The 24521-nt window shown below is 46.4% G+C and overlaps 1 protein-coding gene across 3 annotated transcripts in view; it reads left to right on the forward strand.

Moving 5' to 3' along the window:
* TCF7 (transcription factor 7) overlaps window positions 1-24521 on the forward strand; it is a 74522-nt gene that overhangs the window by 27704 nt on the left and 22297 nt on the right. For all 3 annotated transcript variants that reach the window (XM_041481855.1, XM_041481853.1, XM_041481854.1), the window contains exon 4: window positions 22315-22447. In XM_041481855.1, the coding sequence (XP_041337789.1) occupies window positions 22315-22447 (133 nt within the window). The remainder of the gene's footprint in view (window positions 1-22314; window positions 22448-24521) is intronic.

Raw genomic sequence — 24521 nt, forward strand, 5'->3', positions numbered from 1 at the left:
CTGGGAATGACTCCTGTCCCCTCACAGCAAATGTGTGCTGATCTGGTCTTGGATAGTACTTTCCTTTTCAGTCTGGCTAATATACTCAGAACATGTTTAGAAAGAAATTTCTATAAAAATCTCTCTTCATGTTTCATCTCCAAGCCACCACACACGGATTTACTTGTGAATAATGGATGAGTCAGCAGGGTATAATGCTCATTACTCAGTGAGTACGCAGGGAGGTACTTGGAGCAGTGGCAAGGGCTGGGTGAATCCCAAATTCATCCTGTCCCTGGATGCTGGGCATTGTTGCCTAGAGCTGCCACACTGCTGATGCTGCAGAAGCTGGGATGAGGCATTCAGCTCATTTTCTCCTAATTTTTTAGTTGATTTCTCTTGAGGTAAACTAAGCCTGTGACATGTCATGGAGTACAAGCCAGTGATGAAGTCTAATTTCTGCATCTTCTGCCTTCTCCTGCTGTTTGTGGAAGGGAGGTAACAAGTGACGTTGGACAGCCACAAACTTTTAAATGAGGATTACACTGCCTACAAAGAATGTAGGCAAGCAAGATTCGGTGGCGCAACTTTCCGAAGAAAAGCCTGTCAGCCAGTGCTAATGAGAGTATCTGGTCATTCACAACTGGATTAATCTGCTTTTCCCCCAGTGAAATGCTTCTGTTTAAAGCACCTGCTAAAAAGGGAGCCATATAATGAAGAGTCTGGGTGGTAAAAAGTGTTCTTAGAGCCCTGGGTTTGCTTCCCATTCTTCAGGTAATATATAGAGAAAAGAAAAGGCTTCCATAACATAGGAAACCAGGAAAAGGAATAAGGAATTAGGATCTGGAGAGCCTGAAATACCCAGCCTGCAAAATCTCATGCCGCTGGTTGCCGCTGGTTTCCAGTTTTCTCTGGAAATAAAAGAGTGATAATTGAAGCAGAGAGACTGAATTTAGGAACAGAGCAGAATAAATTAATGTGTGGTCCCGGAGGGTGATTATCCCTGCTCCTGTGCCTGAGAACAGCTGGGCTTGTCCTGTATCACAGGGAAGCACAGGAGGAGGGTGGTGAAGGATGAGCTTCTCCTTCTGCTCAGAACACAGTTTAGACCAACCCTAGCCAGACCAGAAAGACAACATGGCATGGAAATCAAAACACAGGCTCCTATTTCTCTAATGGTGTACACAGGATACAGTGGGGCCAGCATGAGGTTTTTTTGTTTGTGGTCAAGAACTTTCTTTTTTCTAACGTCAGACACTTTGGGGGTGAGGGTTTCAAATGAAACAGGATTCAGCTCATGCAGAAGTTGCATGTTTGCAAATACAGTGCTGCGAGTTTAAAACCTGTGTGGTTTACCATGGAAAATACAGACATGGTGTTTTTCACCTGAACTTGGCTACACACAGACCAAAGACAGAGGAGACCATGTAGCTAAAGCAGTGAAGACTTTCAGATGTGAAACTAAAATTAACTTCCTCGTTGTGCACACGAATACCGATAAAGCACACACCTGCCCAGGCTGCTGTAGGGTGATGTCCTCGTGCCATGTTGGCTTGCAGAGCAGTCAGGTTGTAGTGAGCAGCTGTGTCTGTGTCAGCAGAGGCTGAGCACAGCTCCAGCCCCCCGAGCCATGGAAGGAAGATGATGTGCTGGGAAGGACGCTGTGCTGGGAGGGAGTCAGCCCTCATGGACGTGACCTCAGCAATATTCCATGCATACCTGGACACATGTTCAGCATCTATTTAGCCCTGAGGATGCAGGCACTGGCACAGGTTGTCCAGAGAAGCTGTGGCTGCCCCATCCCTGAAGTGTTCAAGGCCAGGTAGGATGGCACTTGGAGTAACCTGGTCTAGGGGAAGGTGTCCCTGCCCATGGCAGGGGTTGGGACTGGTTGAGCTTTAAGGTCTCTTCCAACCCAAGTCTTTCTAGGATTCTACAAATCCTTGTAAGCACGTTCAAATCGTTCTTTTATTTGTAAGTGCATGAAAATCTTCCTTGCTTTTGTTCATACAAGACCCATGTCCTTCAGCATCTCCCTTGGATGACACATCTCTCCAGCTTGGAGGTGGCAGGGCATGGCCCTTCACTGGAGCTGAGCGAGACGGGAAGGATTACTTGTGCACAGAACTCATTTAGGCTGGCCCTGCTCTGCTTCCAAGCAGGCTGAGGATTAAGATGCAAGTAGCAACACCCAAAAATACAAAGAGGCTCAGGAGTCCTTTCATGCCTTGTTTCTTGGCAGCACAGTTACAGCTGCTGCCTGTTTTCGTGCCTGTGAAAGGAAAGCCAGGATGTGAATCTTCATGGTTTTATTTGTTTGCTGCCCAATAAGTCAGGGAGAAAAGTATGGAACACCACATTTATAATGCATCATCTGAAATGGATCGTTTCCACCTTTGGACTGGGGGAAAAAAGAGATCTCTCACTACAGACCTATGCAAAGGACACTTGTATGTGTTTATCACCATGCATTAATGGGGTGGCTGAGAGAACTCCCTTCCAAATCCATAATTCCTTTTACTTTTGATTTCTCCTGCAGTGTTGAAGGTTTACAGTCTGTAACTGTGGGTTTCACAGGTCAGTCAGCCTGCCCTGGAGGAAACAGATTTTGGGTGTAGTTTCTCATTCTCATTTACTCCTCGTATTCTTCATTAACACTAAGGCCCAGAATGAACTGGCTGCAGAACACCAGCTGGGAAGAGAAAGCCAAGATGTGATCATCTTTCACATGGCAACAATTTTGTGAGGATTTGGCTTAAATGTACAGTTTAGCAAAAAAAGTTGGAGTAGGATATGTGTTAAGAGTGAAGGTTTGGGCTGGTGGAGACCAAAAGCTGGAAGTGAGCCTGGGAACAAGGACAGAGCAGTGAGCTGCATGGGGGTTAAGACTGTTGGGAGACACTGGATTGGAAGGGGAAGTTTTAGGACTAAGATTTGGCTGAGAAAAGCCCTGAGACAGTGTAGCTGCTTATGGACTCATGATCTGGACATGATACACTGTTCAATTGGCACTTCCCAACTGAGCTTTACCTACTGCCTTGAGCCTTGGCCATCAGTGCCTTGCTGGCTGTGGATGGAAGCATGGCCCAGGGGCACTCAGCAGTTCTCATGTTGTTTTAGTGATGCCTGTAGTACAATCTCAGTGGTTTCTCCTGCTTCAAGACCTAACCCTACATTCAATGGCAGCCCAGCCCTAGAAACCTCTCCCAGTTCCCAGACTAAATGAAATGGCTGCAGATGTGGCAGCAGAGTCCACCATATGATCTGCTGGATTCAAACTCTACCCTGACCTCAACCTCAGCCTATTCGCTGCTCCAGTGAGTCCTGGTGACCCCAGATTTCAGAGGAGTCACAGACTCACTCACCATGAGCTTTCCATTTTGGTGCTGTCTCCCCCAAATCCCTTTATTATCGTAGCCAATCAGTGTATTTTGGACCTTCTGAAGTCACACATCCTGCACCAGTTTCAGAAGAAAATTATTTCCAAGAGCTCCATGTCCTCTCCCCATACTTTGCTCATCTGCCTCCACTGAATCTTCTCATGACCCAAATTTATCTGTTCTTCCTGACCTGACTTAAGATCCTAACACCTACTTCAGCCTCAGTGCCATTGTTCTCCCCTTGCCTAATCCTAACCAAAACTCTCACCCAAGTCATAAAGATGGAAGCTATATACACCCTGCCTTAAATCCAGGTGGACCTGCTAAATGCTTTATTGGATAGAAACTACAGTGAGATCCAGAGTCCCATCAGCTGGGACTGGGGTTGGGACTGAGGTTAATATTGTTCCCCAAATTAACTTTAGGATTTAGTTTAGGCTCATGTTTCACAGGAGCCAGGAGCTAGGAAAAAACAGGAAAGTGATGACACTTTCAGTGTCATATCTCCAGTCACTAGTGCTGGTTTCACAAGCGAGCAGGTCAGGAGTGTCCTGCCCCAGATTTCCCTGTTGGCTCTCACATGGATAAAACAAACATGAGTACCGTAGGTGCACGGTCTGACAAAAGTCTTCCTTGGAAAAAACAGACTTCAAGGAAGAGTATCTGATGTCATCACTGAGAGATGACTGGGCTGGAACAGTTTCCTCAATTAACCTGTAAATAAAATGTTAAATAAAATGTTTGACATTTCATTTAACAGCAGCTCCTTGCACAGTGGTGCAAGGATCTATTTCCAAGGAAATACTTCTGAACTCCAGAAGAGAATCAAGATACTTTGACTGAGAAGGGACTGTATCCAATAATAACTCTCAAGTTCACAAATAAGTCTTTGATCTCTTCTGTTTCATGACTCCACAGTGCTTTTGAAAGACAGCTGAAACTTCAACCCCCACAGTAAAATTCAGCTTTTTTTTTTTTGTTTTATCCTGTTTACAACAAACACAGGCAGGTGGCAGGTCCTGGTGGTATGACAAGTGTGGGGGAATGACCTTCTCTTCATTGCAGCTCAGTGACAAATGAGAGAGAGAGGGGAATAGAATAGAATAGAATAGAATAGAATAGAATAGAATAGAATAGAATAGAAATTTCAGTTGGAAGGAGTATGACAGCTACTCCTGTTTTACATATAACAAGAGGGCTTGGGATTTATGTGATCAACAGTTCAAAAGCTTTCAGAAGAAGAGAAGTTCCAGGCTGTTTGCATGCTTGGTCACAACTGAATGCAAAGCAACTTGAGGCAAAAATCCATCCCAAATGCATCTCCCTGTGTTGCAGACCACCCCTGTCAAAGCTGTGGGAGGATGAACTGCTCCATTCCAGCCCCGTGCTGAGTGACAGTCACCCGGTGGCACAGGGACAGCTGGCCATCTGTGCACCTCTCCGGGGAGGAGCACACAGCTGTGAGCACATCTTTTCTCATTTGATGCCTCACATGTGAAAGGAGGAGGCTGGAATTCCAAGCTGGCCCCACTGTGCCTGTGGCCACAGGGGAGCAAAGCCACATACCCAAAAGTTAGTTCAGTGAAGCAGTCACTGGTTTTTCTGTTGATTTCCATTCAGACTTCCAAAGGTACTTTTTCTTTTCTCTGTGTTTTATAAAGCGCTGCATACACCTACTTTCAGCTATAAATAAGAAATAATCGTGTGCATTTAACACTTATTAAAATTCTTTTTAAATTTATATGCAAACGAGGAGCAGCCACAGGCTCCTGGCAGGTTGCCGGTAAAGCCCTTTGTTCTGCAAAGATTCTACACCACTGATGAGGCAGATAAATTTGTCTTCAGTGCCATAGTCTTGTCTTTGCTCTGAATCTTTTTTATAACTACTGGAAGGTGTAGGTTGAGAAATGCTGGTTTGATTAGCTGGGCTTGTGGTTGGTCCCTTTTCATGCCAAAATCATTTAAGTGTTCCAGACATGGCATACACCCATGGAATCTAGAAATATATCTCTCCCCAGTGCGTCATAATTCCTGGGGTAGTAAGTGATGAATCATCAGGATCTAATGTGAAGATAAGCTAATTAGCATTAATCAGAGCTCCTGCCCGAGGTGGGAAAATGCTAGGTGAGCAGTCTGTTAGCTGCCATCTGACTTATTTAATTATTTTATTTTCATTTCTTTCAGTTTTACAAATCCGACTCTTCAAAGCTTCCAAGCTCGTAGACTGGTACTCTTTGGTGACGTGAAAAATTTAACAGCCTTTTCATGTCCCTCAGTCTCCATCCTGCCCTGATCTCACCCATCATCTTACATCTTGCATTGCCTGGAAGTCCTCAGACTGTGGCTGGGTTGTGCTGTGGCACGGGATGGTTGCTGGGCTTAGAGGTTTCTCCCTGCAAGGAATCTGCCTGTAGCCCCCTCCTGCTAAAATCATTAAGTGACTATCTCCAGAATTTAAATTAACTCTTACCTTGTTTCAATATGACAGAATAGAGATCCCATCAGGTATAGTAAGTGGTGATGAGAAGTATTTCCCTTATGTAGAATAGTGGTGCTATCAGGCTGTGTTCCCTTCTTTCTACTTGGGGCAATAACTTTTTCTTTGAAATCTTTAAAATTATTTTGCAGCATTTTTCTTCTAGTAATGTACCTTCTAAGAAAAAATCCCAAGCAGCAGAAATTACTGTAAATACTTGCCAATGTGTCCTTACCCTGACTGGGGCAGGGCTGTTGATATCAGAGTTCAAGTGGTGCAAGAGCACAAGGAATTCAGTCTCAGCAGAAAGATGCCATCAAACACCACCCTCCATGAGTGCTGGCCCATTTGTTTATGGATTGTTTATGGCAAATTCTTTTACCTGTTGGCATCTGCAGCATGCCTCTGGATTTTGAAATGCATTGGCTTTGGTGGTGTCTCCTCACACCTTGGGTTTGGTGGTGGGAATCTCAGTACAAAGGGAACTAGGATTCTGAATTATCCATTGGCATAAAGATAAATAGCTTTCAGGGAGACCCATGAGAAATTATTTTAAAGATGTTTATTATTTTAAAGGGCACCCAATGTGCAGCATGGCACCTCAGGGAACCTGGGACTGCCCTGTGGCCCCACAGCCCTGGCAGCCCACAGTCCATCATGGTCACAGAATACAAAATGGTTTGGGTAGGAAGGGACCTTAAAAATCATCTCATTCCAACTCTCCTGCCATGGGCAAAAACACCTTCCACTAGACCAGCTTGCTCCGAGTCCGTCCCACCTGGCATTGACATGATGTGGCACAGCCTCTCCTCCATGGAACAGCTTGTGGGCTCCATGGGAAGCAGCACCCAGCAGTGGCAGCCCTGCTGGGACATGGGGAATGTGTGTCAGCCCACCCCCATGGCAAGGAAAAGGGAAATATTTGCCAGTTTGTGGGCTCAGAGTCCTGCTGTACTCCAGTCGTGTGGTCCTTTGCTGTAGTGGCCAATGCCTTTCTTTGCCACCCAGACAGAACTGAGGTTATCTTTCCTTGCAGCTGCTGGAGATCTGCCGTGGGAAATGCCTTTCTTTGATCTGGATTTTGCCATGATCCCGTAACTTGTAATTACACTAACTCTTCCATTCCAGTGAAACCCACCCCTTCCTTTTTTACCCACGGCACATGGGATTTTTCAAGAAACCACTGAGACTTGCAGAGCAGCTCCAAGGGCTGCTGGGGTGGGTTTTGCCTCTTCAGTTTGCTCAGGATGTAGCAGAATTACTCCTTTTCACCTAAATACTGTTCCATAGCTCTGTACTGAGTACAGAACCAAAAGTGCAGGAGCACATAGCTGCTTCTTTTATTCTGGTGAATAAAGTCACCAGGCCAGCTGAGAAGGTTTGTAGCCACCAGCAGATGTCATTGCAGCCAGCACAGCGTGGTACGTGTCAGGTGAGAACAGAGGCACTGCAGGTATTCAGATAATACCCAGTGGAGAATGAAAATAAAAAAATAAATCATGTAATTGCTGATTGCCACGTAGCTCATTCTTAGACCATTGGTAGCTCAGTTGTAGTAGAGTAGACATGAGAAATTAAATCCCACACTACAATTTGTTTTCTGCTAAATAATTAAGATTTATTAGTTCCAAGCACAAATTATAGTAATTTAAAATACTAATACTTTTATTTAAATGGAACATACATGTGGATTTTGTTTAGTGAGAGTGGTTGGATCCTGATAACCTAACAAGCCTGTGGATTAATGAGGAGTGCTGGTGAGGGGCTGATCCCCCCTGTGCTCCAGTGCTGCCTCCCATGCTGGGCTCTCTGAGGAGAAGTTGAAACGGTGAGCTTTGAGGTCCCTTCCCACCCAAACCATCCCAAGGTCCTTTGATTCTGTGATTCCTTGGTGCAGGAGAGCCTTGGCATGCATGTTTGGGCACGTGTTTGCCTGGACGTTCATGTGTGTGCACGTATTTATGCTCTTGCTAACCTAAGTTTTTGATGCTCACAGATTTCTATGCTAGTGGCTACAGAGTGGCAGACAATACTCCTCTTGAAATCAGTGGCAAATTTTGCTGTCATAAAGACAAAATAATGAAAAATGCTTATTAGCCTCTGTATCTGAGTAATTTTTCCACTCCCCTTCTTTCCCTGGAGTCAGCCAGCAAACAGACAGAAAATCCCTGAGCTGCCTGTAAGACCTTGGTCAGACACTGGTAGTTTTTATTATGTCATTGCATTAAATCTGTAGAAATACTTTATATAAAATTTCCTGTTACAAACAATATTTACTGTTTGCTTGGTGAAGACCACAAACAGAACTGAGTCTGATGAGCTCCATCTTTTTCAGATTCAGGAGATAGCCAGTATCTACCCTAAAATACACTTTACCGTTAAGAAATGCAATTTCTGTTAAACTACTGATCCAAATATAGCCTTGTACACACACAAGACAGTCAAGCCAAGGCAGATGGATATGATGATAAGAGAGATGGACTAAAGGCAGACTTTTATGGCTGGTCGCCTCGCAACACAATGAACAAGTATTTATCTTGTGGGAAACTCTGGCTCTTCATACTTCTACAGTCTGTGGGAAACTCTGGCTCTTCTACAGTCACTGATGAGTCTGCACCTCAGATTCTGTTTTGTGTTGAATTTTGGGCCCCTCATGCCAAGACAGACATTGAGATGCTGGAGAGTTTGCAGAGAAAGGCAGTGGAGCTGGAGAAGGATCTAGAGCACAAGTCTGATGAGGAGAGGGGCTAGCGGGGCTCATGCTGGACAAAAGGAGGCACCTTCTTGCTTTCTACAACTCCCTGTCAGGAGGGTGGCACTAGGTAGGGATCCATCTCTTCTCTCAATAAACAAGTGATAGGACAAGAGGATACAGCCTCAAGTTGTGGCAGAGAAGGTTTAGATTTAATATTGGGAAAAAATATTCACCAAAATCGTTATCAAGCCCTGGAAGAGGCTGCCCAAGGCACTCAGAGTGGAGTCACCATCCCAGGAGGGAGTTAACAAACATGTCAATGTAGCACTTGGGGACGTGGTTTAGTGGTGGCCTTGGCAGTGCTGGGTTAACATTTGGACTCGATGATCTTAGAAGGCTTTTCCAATCTAAACGATTCTGTGATTCAAGACCCGAAGGAACACCTGCCAGCGCTGGAGATAATGCTGTGTTCTTGGCCTTAGATGAGATAAATCAGTGGGAAAACTTCATTGACTTTGGCATAGTCTGTATTTTATTTTCAGTTCCATGAATCTAAATTGTTAATCTTTTGCTAAAAGTGTTTGGAGGTGCCCCAAACATTTCAGCTGGGGACATAGAGAGTCACCTGTTCTGAGATGGTGTTTCTTTATGAATCCCATCAGCTGGGTCTCAGCTCAGCTTGGGGATTTATTTCTTCAGAAAGTCCCAAGTTGCTTTATGTCCTGGAATAGAGGAGAGAGCCAGCCAGAGAATTAAAGGGAAGATGTTATATTAAGTATGTGTTTTAAGAAGAAATTGCTTTATCTGCGTAGCACCTCACTTAAAACTGAGAGGTATAAAAAAGTGTAATTCTCTGTAATCCATAGGATTTTTACCTTCCACATTCTAAGGAGCTTAGATGATGGCCAGAAGATACATGGGCTTATTTTTTAATTGCAAACTTCACTGGGAAGAATGTAAATCCTAACCCAATGGCAATAGTGTTTTAATTGTTTTTTGCAGCAAATGTACAATCCATGGGTAATGAAATGAACTTTTACTATAAAAAAATGCAATACTAATATAGGATTTAATCATGTGACAGTGTCCTGAAGCAAGGACTCTTTTGCCTGTGTATCGTTGTCCTGGTGGCAAGTTTTTCATTCCCAGATTCTTTCAAAAGCAGATGTGGGACACATGGACTTCCTGCTCAAGCCCCAAATAATACCTAAGCTTAAAAATGTTCCTATAGGCATGTGGAGGTTGTATGCATACAGGTGTGGTAGATGTTTTGGGTTTTTTTAGTATAATCAATGTTCTCTGTAACCTCTGTTCCATTGTTCAGCAAATACAGCTGTCAGTTACTATAACAGATCAGAGACCATGACAAGTAAGTTTAAAAACAAAAATCTGTGTTACAAAATGACCTGCAGTTAAATTGCTGATCTCTGGTGCTGTGTTGAGTTAGTTAATTATCTGGTTGGGAAAAAATCTATGCCAGAAGCTTCATGTTATCATCCATTCTTCCTTGTTCTTGAATTTTTTTTCTTCTTCTTTTCATCGAGATGGGTGTAAATGCTGGGGCAGTTGTGGATCTGTTTGCATTTCATGGAAGCAGCTGGCATTTTGGTGGCACCATGGTGGCATCACTGGGGGCTGCTGGTGCAGGCAGACCTGGCACCTGTGACATACTGGGACACAGCAGTGCTTGCATATCAGCCGCCCTGGTCCCTGCCTCCCGTGGGACTGACTCCATACACACCCTTCTGTTTGCTCAGTTCTGCTTTGTTTAACTTTTCTGGAAAACCTTTTCCATGGAGTGTCGTGTCGCGGCTGACCTCAGGGCAGGGCGAGCTCCCAGGGCAAGCTGTGTTGGAAAACAAGTCTGACCTCAGCCAGCAGAATTGGTACTTTAACATTTTTTGCCCTTTGCCACCTCTGTGAAATGGTGATAGCTCACTCTGGGGTGATGGGAACAGACACTTCCCTGGGGCTGCTTTCCCCAGTCAGGATCAGGCCACCAGGACCCTCTCAGGTCAGCCAGGGGTACAGCCCAGCAGAAGATTGCTCTTGCAAATGTCACCAGAGATGAGAATCAGAGCAGGAAAATACAATGAAAGGTTTAGGATGAACGTGGCTTATATCTGGGGCTTCTGCCTCCTGGGAAGGTGAGTGCATCCACCAGGACTCTGTCATGCTCTTAAACTTCTCCCAGCAAAACTGTGGTGAAGTTTGGTGCACCCGAAGAGTTGTGGAATTTTCTGAGAAAAGTAAATAATGTGGCTTAAAATTCCTGGCCCTGTGCAGTCCTGGAGCAGGTGATAAGCTCCCCAGGAAGAACTGCATCATTAGAACCCTACTAAGCCCTCACAGGTTTGCTCCTGTTGCTGCTTGTATTCCCATGAACCCCGAACTCAAAGCAAAACCAAGTTGAAAGAGAAAAGTGTCATCAATTATTTTTCTCACCAAAACCATACGAAATTTTGACTTTCTTATGTTTTCAGTGTGAAGCCTTTCATCAGTCCTGCCTTGTGAATGTATGATTAACGTGTTAAAATGAAATCCAAGACTGGGGACATTTTGTGTGGTCTCTGGTTTTGAAGTGACAATTTTTCACATCTGATCTAACCAGGTTATCCCTGGGCCATTGCTGACAGTCACTTTCATAAAGCCATAGCCAATAACTGGTGGGAACTCTTGGTAAAAATATGTTGAGAAGCCAGCCTAGCCATAGCAGTATTCCTTTATTATTCTTATTTTAGCATAAAAAATAAAATTTGCTACATTTATTAGTAGGCCAAGTCATACTCTCCCATTATGGCACCTCCTGGCACTGTATTTGGCTGTATTTGGAAAATGAGACTTTCATCCAGGCCCTGAAGTTTGGAAACTAGCTCTCTCCAAGCTGCTTTCCATACTGAGACACAAAGATGAAAATAATCTCATGACCATCCACTCCTGTAGTAAAATCTTGTGCAATTAAATCTATGAATCTCAATACCTGAAAAACAGGATTTGATGACACATGACAAGAGCTGAGTTAAAATATGTATGACTTAGTACCGGCACGGTGGGTAATCTCTATCATCACGAGTGTGGAGAAGATGAAATCAAGGCATGGGGTGGGGATGCACAGCACCAGACTTACCTCATGTATTCCCACCCCTTACCTGACCTTCAGTCCTGAAAACGAGCCCCAGAAGTATTTCTGAATAGGCAATATTTTTTTTTTTAAGTAAAAAAAGATTTGTAAGGATGCTTTGTATGGAGTCAGGGTTTGCAGTGGTGCTTAGTGCATCACATCTCTCTTCGTTTGCTAACTCATTACCTGGCTTGTGAGCAATTAGGAGATTGAGGCAGCAAAGCTGTATGTTCCCCTTCAGTCTGAGTCCAGCTCACAGGATCAGAACTCTCCATCCTAAATTTCATCCAGGAGCCTCTTCCCCATGCTGCTGAGGCTACCAGGATGAGCTGTCGAGCATTTAAACTGCTCCTTGTTTTACATCTCATAGGAGGTAGCATTTAAGGAACTTCTAGAAGTCAAGTGGCAGGACAAGATTAATTAGGATTCCTTTCTAATCCTAATTACAATGATATTTGCTTCCCACGATAGGAGTTGTTCATTATCATATGTATAAGTTTGTTTCTTTAGTCTGTCTGCTTCCCTCTCCCCAACAAAAAAAAAATGGTTAAATAATATTTAATATGTTTTTGCAGTCATTAAAAAAAATCAACTCTTTTTAATCTGGTAAAAACATCAGATGGGCAGAGGAGAAACCCATTCAATTCCCTATTAATTTCCCTTGCTCTCTAATTATATGCAAATCCACCAAGCCCAGGTTTTAATTCAGCTGCTCGCATTAAGAGATCAGAGGAAGATTCAAAATGGGAAAGCAGAGTTTGACGTGTCATCGGGGGCTCGTACGAATTTGACTGGAAGATAAATTCCACATTTTAATTAAAATGTTTATTCCGCTCTGCACAATAATGCTTGCTTGCTTTCAGAGGAAAAAAAAGGGTATTAAGCATTAAGGGAACTAATTCCTCCTATCGAGAAAATTAGGATTTCTCTCAGGCAGACACAGGGTATCATCCAGGATTAGCGGCTGTAGCATTCTTTGTAAACATGTCACCCTTGAAAGTGAGCAACAAGGAAAGCTGCTATCGCCTTGCTGCTGCAGGGTGTCCGCAGAGCATCCCTTTGGCTCCAGAGGGGATTATCTTCCCCGCATGGCCCCCACAGAGCCATTTATCTGAAAACTGGGAACTAAATGTGAGTCAGATTAGAATAATGTGGGGGTGGCAGCGGGCAGCTTGCCTCTCTCCATGCCAGGATCACCAGGGGGGTTTGGGGGGCCCTGTGGGGAGGGATGGTTGGCAGCACCATGCTGGGGAGGGAGTGACATCTGTCCCCACACTGGGCTGGAATGATGCTGTAGAGGGAGAGACCCTGGGGAAGGCTCAGAGCAGCCATGGTTCATTCCTTCCTGGCCATCCATGTTGGAAATGTGCTTGACATTTGTATAAATTTGAAGGGATTTCACCAGAGCAGAGAAATGCGCACTCAGGGAGGATGATAATCTTACATATCATCATCCGTGGTAGTTTTGGCTTGTCTGCTACTGGATTGTGGCATGGGCTTGGACATGGCCACTTTGACGTGGTAAAACACCTTCCCTTGCTGTCATCTGACACTGTGAGTGCATGGCCTTGGCCATCAGATGCCATGGGAGAAAGCTCCCTCTGGACAAGTCAGCAGCATTACAGTACCATTTTTATTTTTATTTTTAATATTCCTGTGAAGACTATTATTTTTTCACAGCATTGTCATCAAGTTGGGGATTTCAGATGGTGTGAGAAACTTGGGTTTGTTGTCTGTTTCTTTCAGCCAGTGATGTTGTCAGATAGTGAGATCTCCCCTGAAGCTGAGCTGTAAGACTAGCAGATTTAAAAAGAGAGGAGAGGAGAGGAGAGGAGAGGAGAGGAGAGGAGAGGAGAGGAGAGGAGAAAGGTGAAAAGAAAATAGAGACTATAGTGTTGCCAGGAAGGGCTGGCAACTGTCCCTTCCCAAGCCTGTAGACAAGGGGCAAACATCCTGTGATAGGTCTCCTGTCCAGGTCTCAGTGTGACAGGGGTGGCACCAGCAGGATGGTGTCACCCTTGGTGGCCTTGCATCCTGGCACTGCTGTGATGTGGAGGGGGAGGTTTCACCCCTCTGATGTTTGGTTAATCGAAACATCTTAAATCACATCAGTGTTTTTGAGGGGTTGTGTTTTGTAAACTCCCCCACACTCTTTCAACTACATGGGCTGGTTTTGTGTTTGTTATAAATGGAAAGAAAAAACACAGCCAGCAGCCAGGACCCCTCTCCTCACGCCCAGGGATTCTGTAAGCAAACATTTGCTTACAGAAACATTTCCTTCCAGAAAACTGCACAACACTGGCACCTGGAGGGTTCTTGTTGCTGGCAGATGGCCCCAGAAATTTTGCAGGTTTTTCCATCTGCTGCTGCAAGCACATCCCTAGAGAGGAGGGATCTTAGAATCACAGAATGGTTTGGGCTGGAAGGGACCTTAAAGACCATCTCGTTCCACCTCCACTGCCATGGGCAAGGACACTATCCACTAGACCAGGTTGCTGCAAACCCCACCCAACCTGGCCTGGAACATTTCTGGGATATGGGGCAGCTACAGCTTCTCTGGGAAACCGGTGCCAGTGCCTCACCACCGTCAGAGGGAATAATTTCTTCCCAATATCTAGGGATGTGACAGCCAGGTGCCAAATCCTGGTCAGTTCAGATCCAGCACACAGCTGGGGCTGGTGTCTGCAAACAGTTTCTCAAAGCAGGTGAAAACTCTTGGAACAAGCAGCAACAGGGATCAGAATATGGCTCTCACAGTGCAGACCATCAGTGTTTCACCAAACCTTTGCACCTTGAGGTTTGGCTGGACCTGGTGCTGCCAGGCAATGGAGAATGACACCCCTGGTCCTTCAGGAAACGATGTCTCAAGCCTGCCCACAGGGCAAGCCTTGCCTCTGTGACATACTTTTGTTTTGCTTTCCTCCCTTGCCCTCTTGGACATTTTCCTGATTAATTCTGGGTACTGGACCAACCACTTGCCTTTGAGAAGTGGAGTGCAATAAAGCAGGTCAGATACTATCAGCCTCCACAGGTCAAGTGGGAGCCTTTGCATTCACAGCCTCAAGCGTTACCGGTAACTCCAGGGTTTGCAAGTTTTGATTCAAATTCTCAGAACCACAGGGCATGATGGGGACAGAGATTTTTTTTTTTTTTTCTGTGTAGCCCAGAACACCAGAGAGCCAATAACCAGGGATGGATGTTTCAGAACAAGCTGGGGGTTGATGCAGCCCCAGAATTAAATTGCCCTGTTTTATGGGAGAGACTAGCAGGGGTTTGCTGCTGCAGTGTAGCCCCTGCGTTATATTGCCCCAGCATTTTGGTTCCAAGAAGCCAAATGTCACCGCTGCCTTTTGTGGCAGTGGCACATTGGGACTGGAGGGGGGTTGCTCTCCCCTCCTGAGCCGATGCTTTGAACATCACAGCAGGAGCATTTCCCAAGCAAGGCAAGCATCGCATGAGGGCACTTTCTGCAGGTTTGAAGAGGCATCTGGAGTGAGGTGGCTCTTCTGCTGGATGGAACTGTAAACATTGCGTGGTGATGTCTAAATTTCATTTTTTGAGGCTTGCACATCTCTGGTATGTGGTGTAGCTGCCTCCACACTTGTCCCCTGTCACCCTAAGAAAGCAACCTCTGAGAGGGACTTTTCATCTTTATTTTTCCATGCCTTTTTTAATTTTTAAATTTTCAGGAAGAACCACCTACATCTTTCTCTTAGAAGATAAATACTTGAGAAGTGAAACAGCTCTTCCTGTGCCCGTAAATGGTGAAAAACTCAGCTTATTTCCCCTGCAGAGTTTGACTGAAAAATAATAACCATTATTGCTTAAAACCAGAAACCAGCAGGAGCACTGAGAAATTTTGGAAGGTTTTGAAGTTCTTTCCCTGTATTTCCCCCATTGCTGTTAAGTGTTCAAGGGCAGGTTGGATGGGGCCCTGAGCAACATGGGCTAGTGGGTGGTGTATATCTGCCTGTGACAGGGAGCTGTAACTATTATCTTTAAGGTCCCTTCCAACCAAAACTGTTCTGTGATTCTGTGTTTATCCCCATGGTGTCTGTAGCTTGGTCACCCCTCTGAGACCTGGGCCACAGAAGGTGTGAAATGCCAGGGAACTTGATCTCTGATGCACATCCCAGTCACAGGGGAATCAGGATCAAGGGAGCTGAGTTTGGCCACTGAGGCAAGCACATCCTCTGGAATGTGTAAAGATCAGGGCTACCCAGGTGCCTCATCAGCATTTACAAAGCAGAGCTGGATTTTAAAGAAGTTGAAAGAAATCAGGGGGAAAGGGAAGAGTTGGGAAATCAATGCTCCATCAACCACAAAATGTAGAGTGCAGAGATAAAAACTAGCGTGAGGGCAATGTTTGGATAAAAACCTGAGCCAAGACAGCATCTGCCTGTATGTGTGATATGTCTCTTAAACCAGTCAGTTCCTTGTTACAATTCATATGCAGAATTAATGCAAGAATTAATAACTGGACATTTTCCTTTCCTCTCTGTCTGACTGCTGCTCATAAGCATGCCAGAGCCAGCCAGAGGTGAGGTGCACAGGGCAGTGGGACTCTTCTGGGCTTGGGGATGAGGTCTCTGGAGGAACCTGTGCTTGTGCTGGGGTAAGAACCAGATCCAGCTCTCTGTGCCACAGCCATGCTGGTTGACCTGGGCAGTGGCCAAGAAGATGCTGCTGTGCTGCAGCCAAAATTTGTCTCTGCTGGAGGGGTGCAGGGCTGGATGAGGGCAGTGCCTGAGCATGGGTGGCTTTAACTTTCCCTGTTTCCTTTTCTCTGCGGCAGCGGGCTGGGGCGCTGGGACTGCAGCAAAAGTGAGAAAAGAGAAAAAAGTGTGCTGAGATGAGAAATGAGTCAATGCTGCCTTTGCCTGCGGGCTGTGAGGGCTCTGGCCCCGACATGTGCAGCCAGTGCCAAAAACAGTCTGCAGTGGGTACCTGGGGGACCTTTGATCAGCATCTCCTGGTGTAACACCACCGGGAAACGAGGGGCAAAGCTGTCTGCTGACACAGTCTGGGGCCCTGAGCTGGGAGGTGTTACCAGAACTTAGAGTGTGCAGGGCTGGCTTTGAGTCATGGGCTCTGGGTCCCAGTGCCCCAAGTGACAGCATTCCCCTGGGAGTCCTCCTGGAAGCCCTCCTGGCATCTGATGCTGTGGGATGTGCCTAATTATGTCCTTAATCATACCATAGAGTCACAGGATGGTTTGGGTTGGAAGAAACCTTAGAGATCATCTGGTTCTAACCCGCCTGCCATGGGCAGAGACACCTTCCACTAGGTTGCCCAGGGCCTCATCCAAGCTGGACTAATGTCCCCAGTCCATCCCTAATGATTTGCTAATTTGGATTGATTGGAGGATAAAGAGCAAAAGGCACAGTGCCCCCGGTCACAGGTAGCTTCCCCAGCAGTGGGGCATGCTTGGTGCAGCCTGACCTTATACCTTTCTTTCTGTGGCACGATGACTAATTTTGCAGTGAAAAGGAATTAATTCCTCATTGAATCAGCAACAGCAAACCTTGGTAGGTTTTGTTTTTCATAGTCGACACGTCGACTCATCTCACTCTCTCTGAGAAGTGATGTCAAAGCAAACGCGTATGGGGCAACTCGGGGCTGGACTGCAGCCTGCAGCTCCTGTGCTGCACCCAGGCACCCACGCAGGGCAGGGGAGCACAGAGACCTGCTCAGAGATCAGCCTGACATCTGAGCTGAGAACAGGCTTGGGGGATGCTCCCGGCAGCCAGACACACAGCTCGGCCAGTGACAAGGGCTCTGGGACTGCCCAAACCCCCTCTGCCGTGGTGGTGATGGCCACCAGCATGGCACAGCGCCAGCCCCAACTCCCTTCCCTTGGCCAGGCCCTTTGCTGCACACAGGCCGCTGCTGGGCTGGCCCACGGCTCTTCATTTCTCTGTCTTTGGGGCTGGCAACGTGGGAAAATTTGAAAGTGATGTGAGTAATTTCACCTGACTGCGGCTCGGCTCCCCAGCGAGGCTGGAAACCGCAGCGCTCGCCCTGGCCACCAGCTCCTGCTGCTCCTGCTCCCTGCAGGCTCTCCCAGCCTTCCCTCAGCACGGCCAGGCTCCAAGGGTCACTGAGGGCTCGTGGGACTTCCCTCTCACTGCAGGCTCCTGGGCACCCAGCGGCTCCCCAGTGCAGGGTTTCCAGCAGTTTGAGCTCTTGGCGTGTTGGCTGATGTTCTGGGAGCTGTGGCTTGTGCAAGGCAGGCAGCACCCTGTTGTCCTCCATGGGGAGCACCCCTTGAAGTCACATCCCCAAAGAAAACTTAACAGCATGAAATTTAACGTTTTACACCATTGGAAGGGGCAGTGGAGTTAAACTACTTTATTTTAGTTCTGAATTGTCTTCTACCCGAAAATTAATTAAAGTAATTCCCATTCATAAAAGCAGCAGTGGAGCCCAGCACTGGTGGGATGTTGGGATCCTCAGCAGCCCCCCAGGCAGTGTGGTGTGACCACTACTGCTTTTAATAGCAATGTTCAGTTGTAGCAAGGAATACTTTTCACAGGTTACAAAACATCCTCTTTTTTAAAATTTGTTTCTTTTCCTAAACTGATCCAAGCAAAAAAAAATATTTTTTTTCCTACAATATTTTCAGTTAAAAACTCAAAGAGTCTTACCAGCCATGGAAATTTTTTAGATTGATCATTTCACTCAAATTTTGACTTCTGGCCTTCTGTGCTACATTTTTCTAAGGTTAGCTTTAAAGTTTAACAGAAAAATCCTCCATCAAACCAGCAAAGTAAAACTACTCATTTTTAGCATGTCATGACTAAATAGATAAGTCTTTTAAAAATTAATTAAAATACTTGCTAACACAAGGTGCTTTCCAGAAAATGTTTGATTATAATCTCATACCATTCTCTAGTGAAAACCCCACATTTAGATTAAAATCATTTATAGTTCTGATCAACCAGCAGCATCCCAGCAGCTTGTATAACCCCACTGCTACCTGTGGCCAGAGCAGTGTCATGGAAAATGGGAGCAAAGGCAAAGGATGTGGAGCCTGATCAGGCACCTTGGAGCCAAAATTCATGGAAACTCCAGTGGTGAGGGTGATCCTCATATGCAAGATCCACTGGCTTTGGATGTGCTCAGAGGAAAGAGTTTTCTGTCTGGCCTTGAGATCCCATCACAATCACACACTTGAGTGGGGAGATCTAATTTTGCCTTGCCAACAATTAATCTTTCTTAATAATTAATGCTACTGTCTTTTCTCTTTGTTCCTCCAATTATCTCTAGTTATTAAAGTCACATCTTGGCTTCAAGGAGGGATCTTCTTCCCTCAGTAGCATTGGGTTTTTCAGTCATTTTCAGGGGGGTTGGTGGGATGGTTGGTGCTGGGAGGGGGATGCACTGCAGCATCAGTGCCTGGCCCAGCACACAGGGGAGGAGGGGGCAGTGCTCACATGGGAGCTGGGCACACAGCAGAGCTGCAATTTAGCAAATTTGAGGTGGGGGAAAAAGCCCTCCAGGCTTGCAAACCCCATCCTGCTGCTCCATCTCCTCTGGAAATGCCATTCTGCAGTTGCTGTAAATGTGTCTCCTCATTTCTGCACGAGGTCATGGCTGCACTGCTCATTCCCCAACCTGTCTTCAAGGGGCTGTGCTGGAGGAGATGGGGCAAAGCTGTCCTTGGAGCCCCTTCAGGTCCCCCCATGGCTGCTGAAGGACAGGAGGTGACAAATTGGTGTTGGGGCCATGATGTTTGGCACCAGCAGCGTTATTTTTGGTGGTTGGGTAGTGAGCAGCTCTGTCACTGCAGCTCTGGGCTGTGTTGAAACCCAGGAGACAAAATAGGATGCCTTACCAAACCACAGCCTGTCCCCTGTGATGTCCTGACCAGCAGCACCCGGTGTCCTCCCAGGGGACCTTCTGAGAGAACACCAAACCACTGCCCTTGTGTCAGCACTCTTGGGAGAAAACATTTACATCAGGCTAACTTCATGGCATAAAGCATTGTCAGTTGCTAAGTCCTGGCTTTGAAAAGCCTCTTCAAGGTTCAGCTGCAGCTGGTTTGCAGGAACACAATCTAGACCTTGCAAAAAACAGGGAATTGATCCCGTTTCCCTGGCACACGGATTTCTGTAAGCCAGGTATGGTTTCATAGTGCAGCTGGGGAAGACCAGGAGCTGCAGTCATGGCCATGGGCCACAGCCATTGGCAGCTGCAGTCTTTGAACCAGGATCAACATGGAGTTTTCTCTATTTCTCCATATTTTTGTGCAGCATTTCCTCCCTCCCTGATTTTGGGAGATAGGTTCCTGTTACAAACTCCCTAATGGAGGAAGTGGAAAGGGGGATAAATAGCCTCTTGCTGAATTTTTTCTTGTCTGCTTGCTGGTCATTCTTCCCCACCAGATCTTTATGGCTTTAGGGAGTAAAGAAGTTTTTGAGTGAGGCAAGGGCAGATGTAGAAGGGTCATGGGGAGGCAGCTCTTCTTACTGGTGCAGCATGTTGTTTTCCATCTGAACTGATGGAAAAACTGAGTAACTGAACTGCAAGTTTTGTTGTACCACCACTGAACCATTGAATCTCAGAGTGGTTTGGGTAGGAATGGACCTTAAAAAACATCTCCTTCCAATCCCCTGTCTCCTGCCACTGCTCTGAAAGCTGTTCACAGCTGTCAGGCAGCGAGGCTGGCTGGTGAATGGTGCTGTGCTTTGGATCAGGCATGAGGCAAATGGGAAAGAAAGATCTGTCCTACTTTGAACAGAAGAAGTGCTTGAGTTGAGGTTTTCAAACAGCTCAACACTGAGCTTGTTCTGCTCCAGTGTCATGTTAGAATGTACACGTAGAACTGCATATCCCTCATTTAGGCTTTGTGGCTCTTAAATAAGCTAAACCATAGCTAATTTTAGAAATATCACTGAAAAGCTCTTCTTCATCTCATTTCATGGCTAAGAATAGAAAGAGCTCAGAGCTCCAAACATGTGTTTAACTGAGCAGGAACCAGCCCAGTGCTGCTCTTGATGGGAAAACCACATAACCCATGGCCCTGCTGCAGGACAGGAATGCCTGTACCACACCAGTTTGTGCTGGGAAGGGGGATTACATTCCCAGTACCCCACTGTGTGCAGTAAACCTACACCTGTTAAGCACCAGGAATTAGGGTTTTCATTCATTCTCAAATGCAAACCTGCGAGCCTCTTGGTTTTTATTTGCATGAGCAAACCTTTGTGGGAAAGGCAGATGTAAAGCAGTGTCTCCATCAGTCTGTTTTCTTTTCCGCTTCACGGGTTTCCTCCTCAGAGCAGGGATGCAAAACACAGGACTTGCCCAGGGCTGCCAGTTCGCTTGGAGCAGCCAGGATGGGTCCAGGACAGGTTGATCAGAGCCACTGTCTGAAAAAGCCAGCCAGAGCTTTGTGCTCATTCTGCCTGAGCAAAATCATTACCAAAGTGGAAGGCACCAGTGAATTGAGTTCAGAGATTGTAAATGACTTGTCAGAAGTCACACAGCAAATCATCTGCAGACATCCCCATGAGACTGATGAAAACCGGCTGGCATGCCCAGCTCCTAGCCCCTGGAGAGCTGTCTGACCTGCTCTGTTCCCAGACTGACCCTGTTCTGGAGTGCTGTTAGTCCTGGTTTCTTTTGTGGATTTATCTGGGACAAATCCTAACTTTCCACCACCAAGATGAAGTCAGTTTGAATTTAAAGGCAACCATGGGCGAAACTGGGCATGTAGGAAACAGCTCGAGGCACTCGAGGCGAGGAGGCAGCGTAGATGGCAGCGTGTGTGTGTGTGTGTGTGTGTGTTCCTCACTGCTGTGCAGCTCTTCCAAGCAGGTTCCCCTGTCTCTGCTCCGACATGCAGGAGGACTTCCTGTTGTGTTCACCAAAAAGGGCCTTTTCCAAGGTGTTGGGCTCCGACAGCCATGCTGCACGTAGCGAGGAGCAGCTACAAGAGGAGACAGATTTTTCTTTGATTACTTTTCCTGGATTTTTTTTGCATCTCCAGAATTACCTCAGCTCCCTCTGGTCCTTCTCCAGCACTGGAGCTCAGCCCAACAGGGATTGCAGCCCAAGGGCTAACTGGTGACCATGTCCTGTTTCCAAAGACATTACCCTCAGTGCTTAATGGTGGCCTTGGCAGTGCTGGGTTAATGGTTGGACTTGATGATCTCTAGAAAGTCTTTTCCAACCCAAATGATTCTGTGATCCTGTGTCTGTCCTTGCATGACAGCCCTGATTAAGAAATCCCAAACATGACTTTCACAGTGAAGATGAAGGATTCACTGTGAAAGTCCAGATTTAGACCCTGTGGTAGTCCAGGACAGAGAACAAGAGCTTTGCATTGGGTAACAGACTTGGAGCATTCATCCTGGAGTAAAAGATACTGGAAATGAATGGAAAAAAAGTTCTGAACTTTGAAAACTTCAAGCTGGTTTGATCTGTTTTCCACTTATCCAAGAAATCATCTCCAGCTGTTTTCCCTGCTTGGTTTATGGATTGGGTTTTGGGTTTTTTTGCAGGATGCTGCAGTGTTTGTTTAGTAATTTGTTTAGTGTTTATGTAGTGTTTTTAGTTATCCCCAGCCTTGCTGGCAACAGCAGGACTGCAGAGGGCACTGACTGTCCTTGCTGGTGGATCCTGATGGCTTCTGAGTGCTCTGCATTGTTGTGTCTTGCAGTCCAACAAAGTTCCCGTCGTGCAGCCGTCGCACGGAGTGCACCCGCTGACCCCGCTCATCCCGTACAGCAACGAGCATTTCAGCCACGGCTCCCACTCCCCCCACCTGCCCGCTGACATCAACCAGAAACAAGGTACTGCACACTGGGACCTGCGTGCTGGGAGGGGGGCAGAGCTGGAGACCACTGGGGCTGGCACCTTCCTGGGACCTTCCTTCCTCTGGGACCTTCCTGGGCCCAAATCAATGACAAAAATCAGGACCTTTGGTCAGCTGGGACATTGCTTAGCAGGAGGAGGTTGTTTAGCTTCTTGGCAATGCTCTGTGATCTGGCCGTGGGCAGTTTGATACCAAAAGTGCCAGCCCTGCTGATGGGGTGTGCTCAGTTCTCTGTACAAGCTGTCCTGCACCTTGAGACCAGACCAGAGCCTGCACGATGCTGCACAAGAGTCAACCAGAAAATGGAAAGTAATCTTTCCTTTGACTCATACCCAAACTGTTGTCAGGTTGTCATTTTGAGAAAATAAATGCTTGAAACAGGAAATATTTTGACTAAACAGGATTGGTGTCTGATAGTTGACTGGACTGTGACATGTGTGTCCCCGTAGCCACATGTTATGTGGTTGTCACCTGGTTTGGCTTTTTGTGTTCCTGTGTGAGCCCAGGCTGTGTCAATTGGCTCATGAGGCTATAGAGGAAAGTACAGTATGTTGAGGTTAAACCCTCTAAAATAAACTGTAAATACAAGTATGTGTTGAGGAATTCACCCCCGTCCATCATTCTTCATGGGTTCCTGGCAAACTGAGTGTAAAATCAAACTTTTCTCAACCTTACATTGGTGTAGAACATCTGTTCAGATTACCCAGTTTTTTACACAAACCTGGGCTTGATTTCATGGGAAAGCAAGCAAACTGACAGTTTTGTGTCAAACTGCATTCAGGAAGGACAATGTCCATCAGAGCCCAGAAGCCAGTGCCAAAACAGAGGCACAAAACCAACTGTTGGGATTTGGCCAAAGGCCTCCACTCAGGAGTGATCCAAACCATCCCAGAGGCATCAGCTTCACCAAGTTAACATCACAGATAAAACAATGGGTTATTGAGGATGCTCTTGGCTGGAGGACCCACTGAATAATCCCTGGTCTAAACCTAGAGGCCACACTCTGGACTCATCAGGGATGCTGATGGGTAGTATTTAGGTCTGGAGGTCACATTCTGGACTCATTAGGGATGCTGATGGGTAGGATTTAGGTCTGGTGTAGGGGATACCCAGGCACATCCTGGTTGTTTTGCAGGCAGCATACTGCTTGTCAGCCATCAGAGCGTAATAAACTCAGCAGAAAAATAGAAAGAGTTAACAAATTGAACCTACTAAAAGCGCAGGTAATGAGTTGAGTCTGAGAGAAAGTGTGCAGGAAGGCAGCCCAACACACCTTCCCCCACGCTGCCTTTGCTGTACCTGGCAGAGCTCTGTCCCTCCAGGAGCTGTTCACCATGAGCTGCCTCCTGGGACTCACTGTCAGTCTGGGAAACCCTAAGTGCTACAAGAGCAGCTTACCCAAGGGCAGAGCTGGTTGAATCCGTCTGTGGAGGCTGCAGATGGCACTGGAGCAGTCCCTGAGCATTCAGCTCTGCAGTGGGTCAGTCATTCCAGGATACTGTCCTTGGGCTGCCCACCTGCACCCTCAGTCCAGTCTCCCCTTCCCATTTATCTGGTACTTCTACAGACACAGGGAGTCTGTTTGCCCCAGAGACCCGCCTTGTGCAATTTCAAGGAAAGGTTCAGCCCATGATGCCTTTGTGGTGCAGCTGTGATCATACATGCCCCATGCCTGCACTGCTGGGGGAGGGTTTTCTCCATGTTCATCCTGGATGTGCCCCATCTCTGTTTTCATCACTGAAACAGCTCCCACTATCACCCAATGTAAGCACTTGAGAAGCACTCTCATACTTGTTCTCCCAGCATCCCTTTAAAGTTTCTCACAGTAGCCCAAGGACACACAGACCAGGAAATACAAGCAGGAATTCTGAGTCAGTGGCTGGTGGCCCAACCACTGGGCCATCAAGAATAACTTGTGCTCTGACTTACGCAACTCGTATTGTTGGGGGTGCAAATCTGAGGATGTTCCATCAGCTGCCTTGTGCAGGCCTGCTTTTGTTTGAGCCTCCATGGGCCACTGAGTCCCACTTGAAGGAGGTCTTGTACTAGGT

The sequence above is a fragment of the Pyrgilauda ruficollis genome, unplaced genomic scaffold (assembly GCF_017590135.1).
Source record: "Pyrgilauda ruficollis isolate IOZ18807 unplaced genomic scaffold, ASM1759013v1 scaffold57, whole genome shotgun sequence".
NCBI classification, from domain to species: Eukaryota; Metazoa; Chordata; class Aves; order Passeriformes; family Passeridae; genus Pyrgilauda; species Pyrgilauda ruficollis.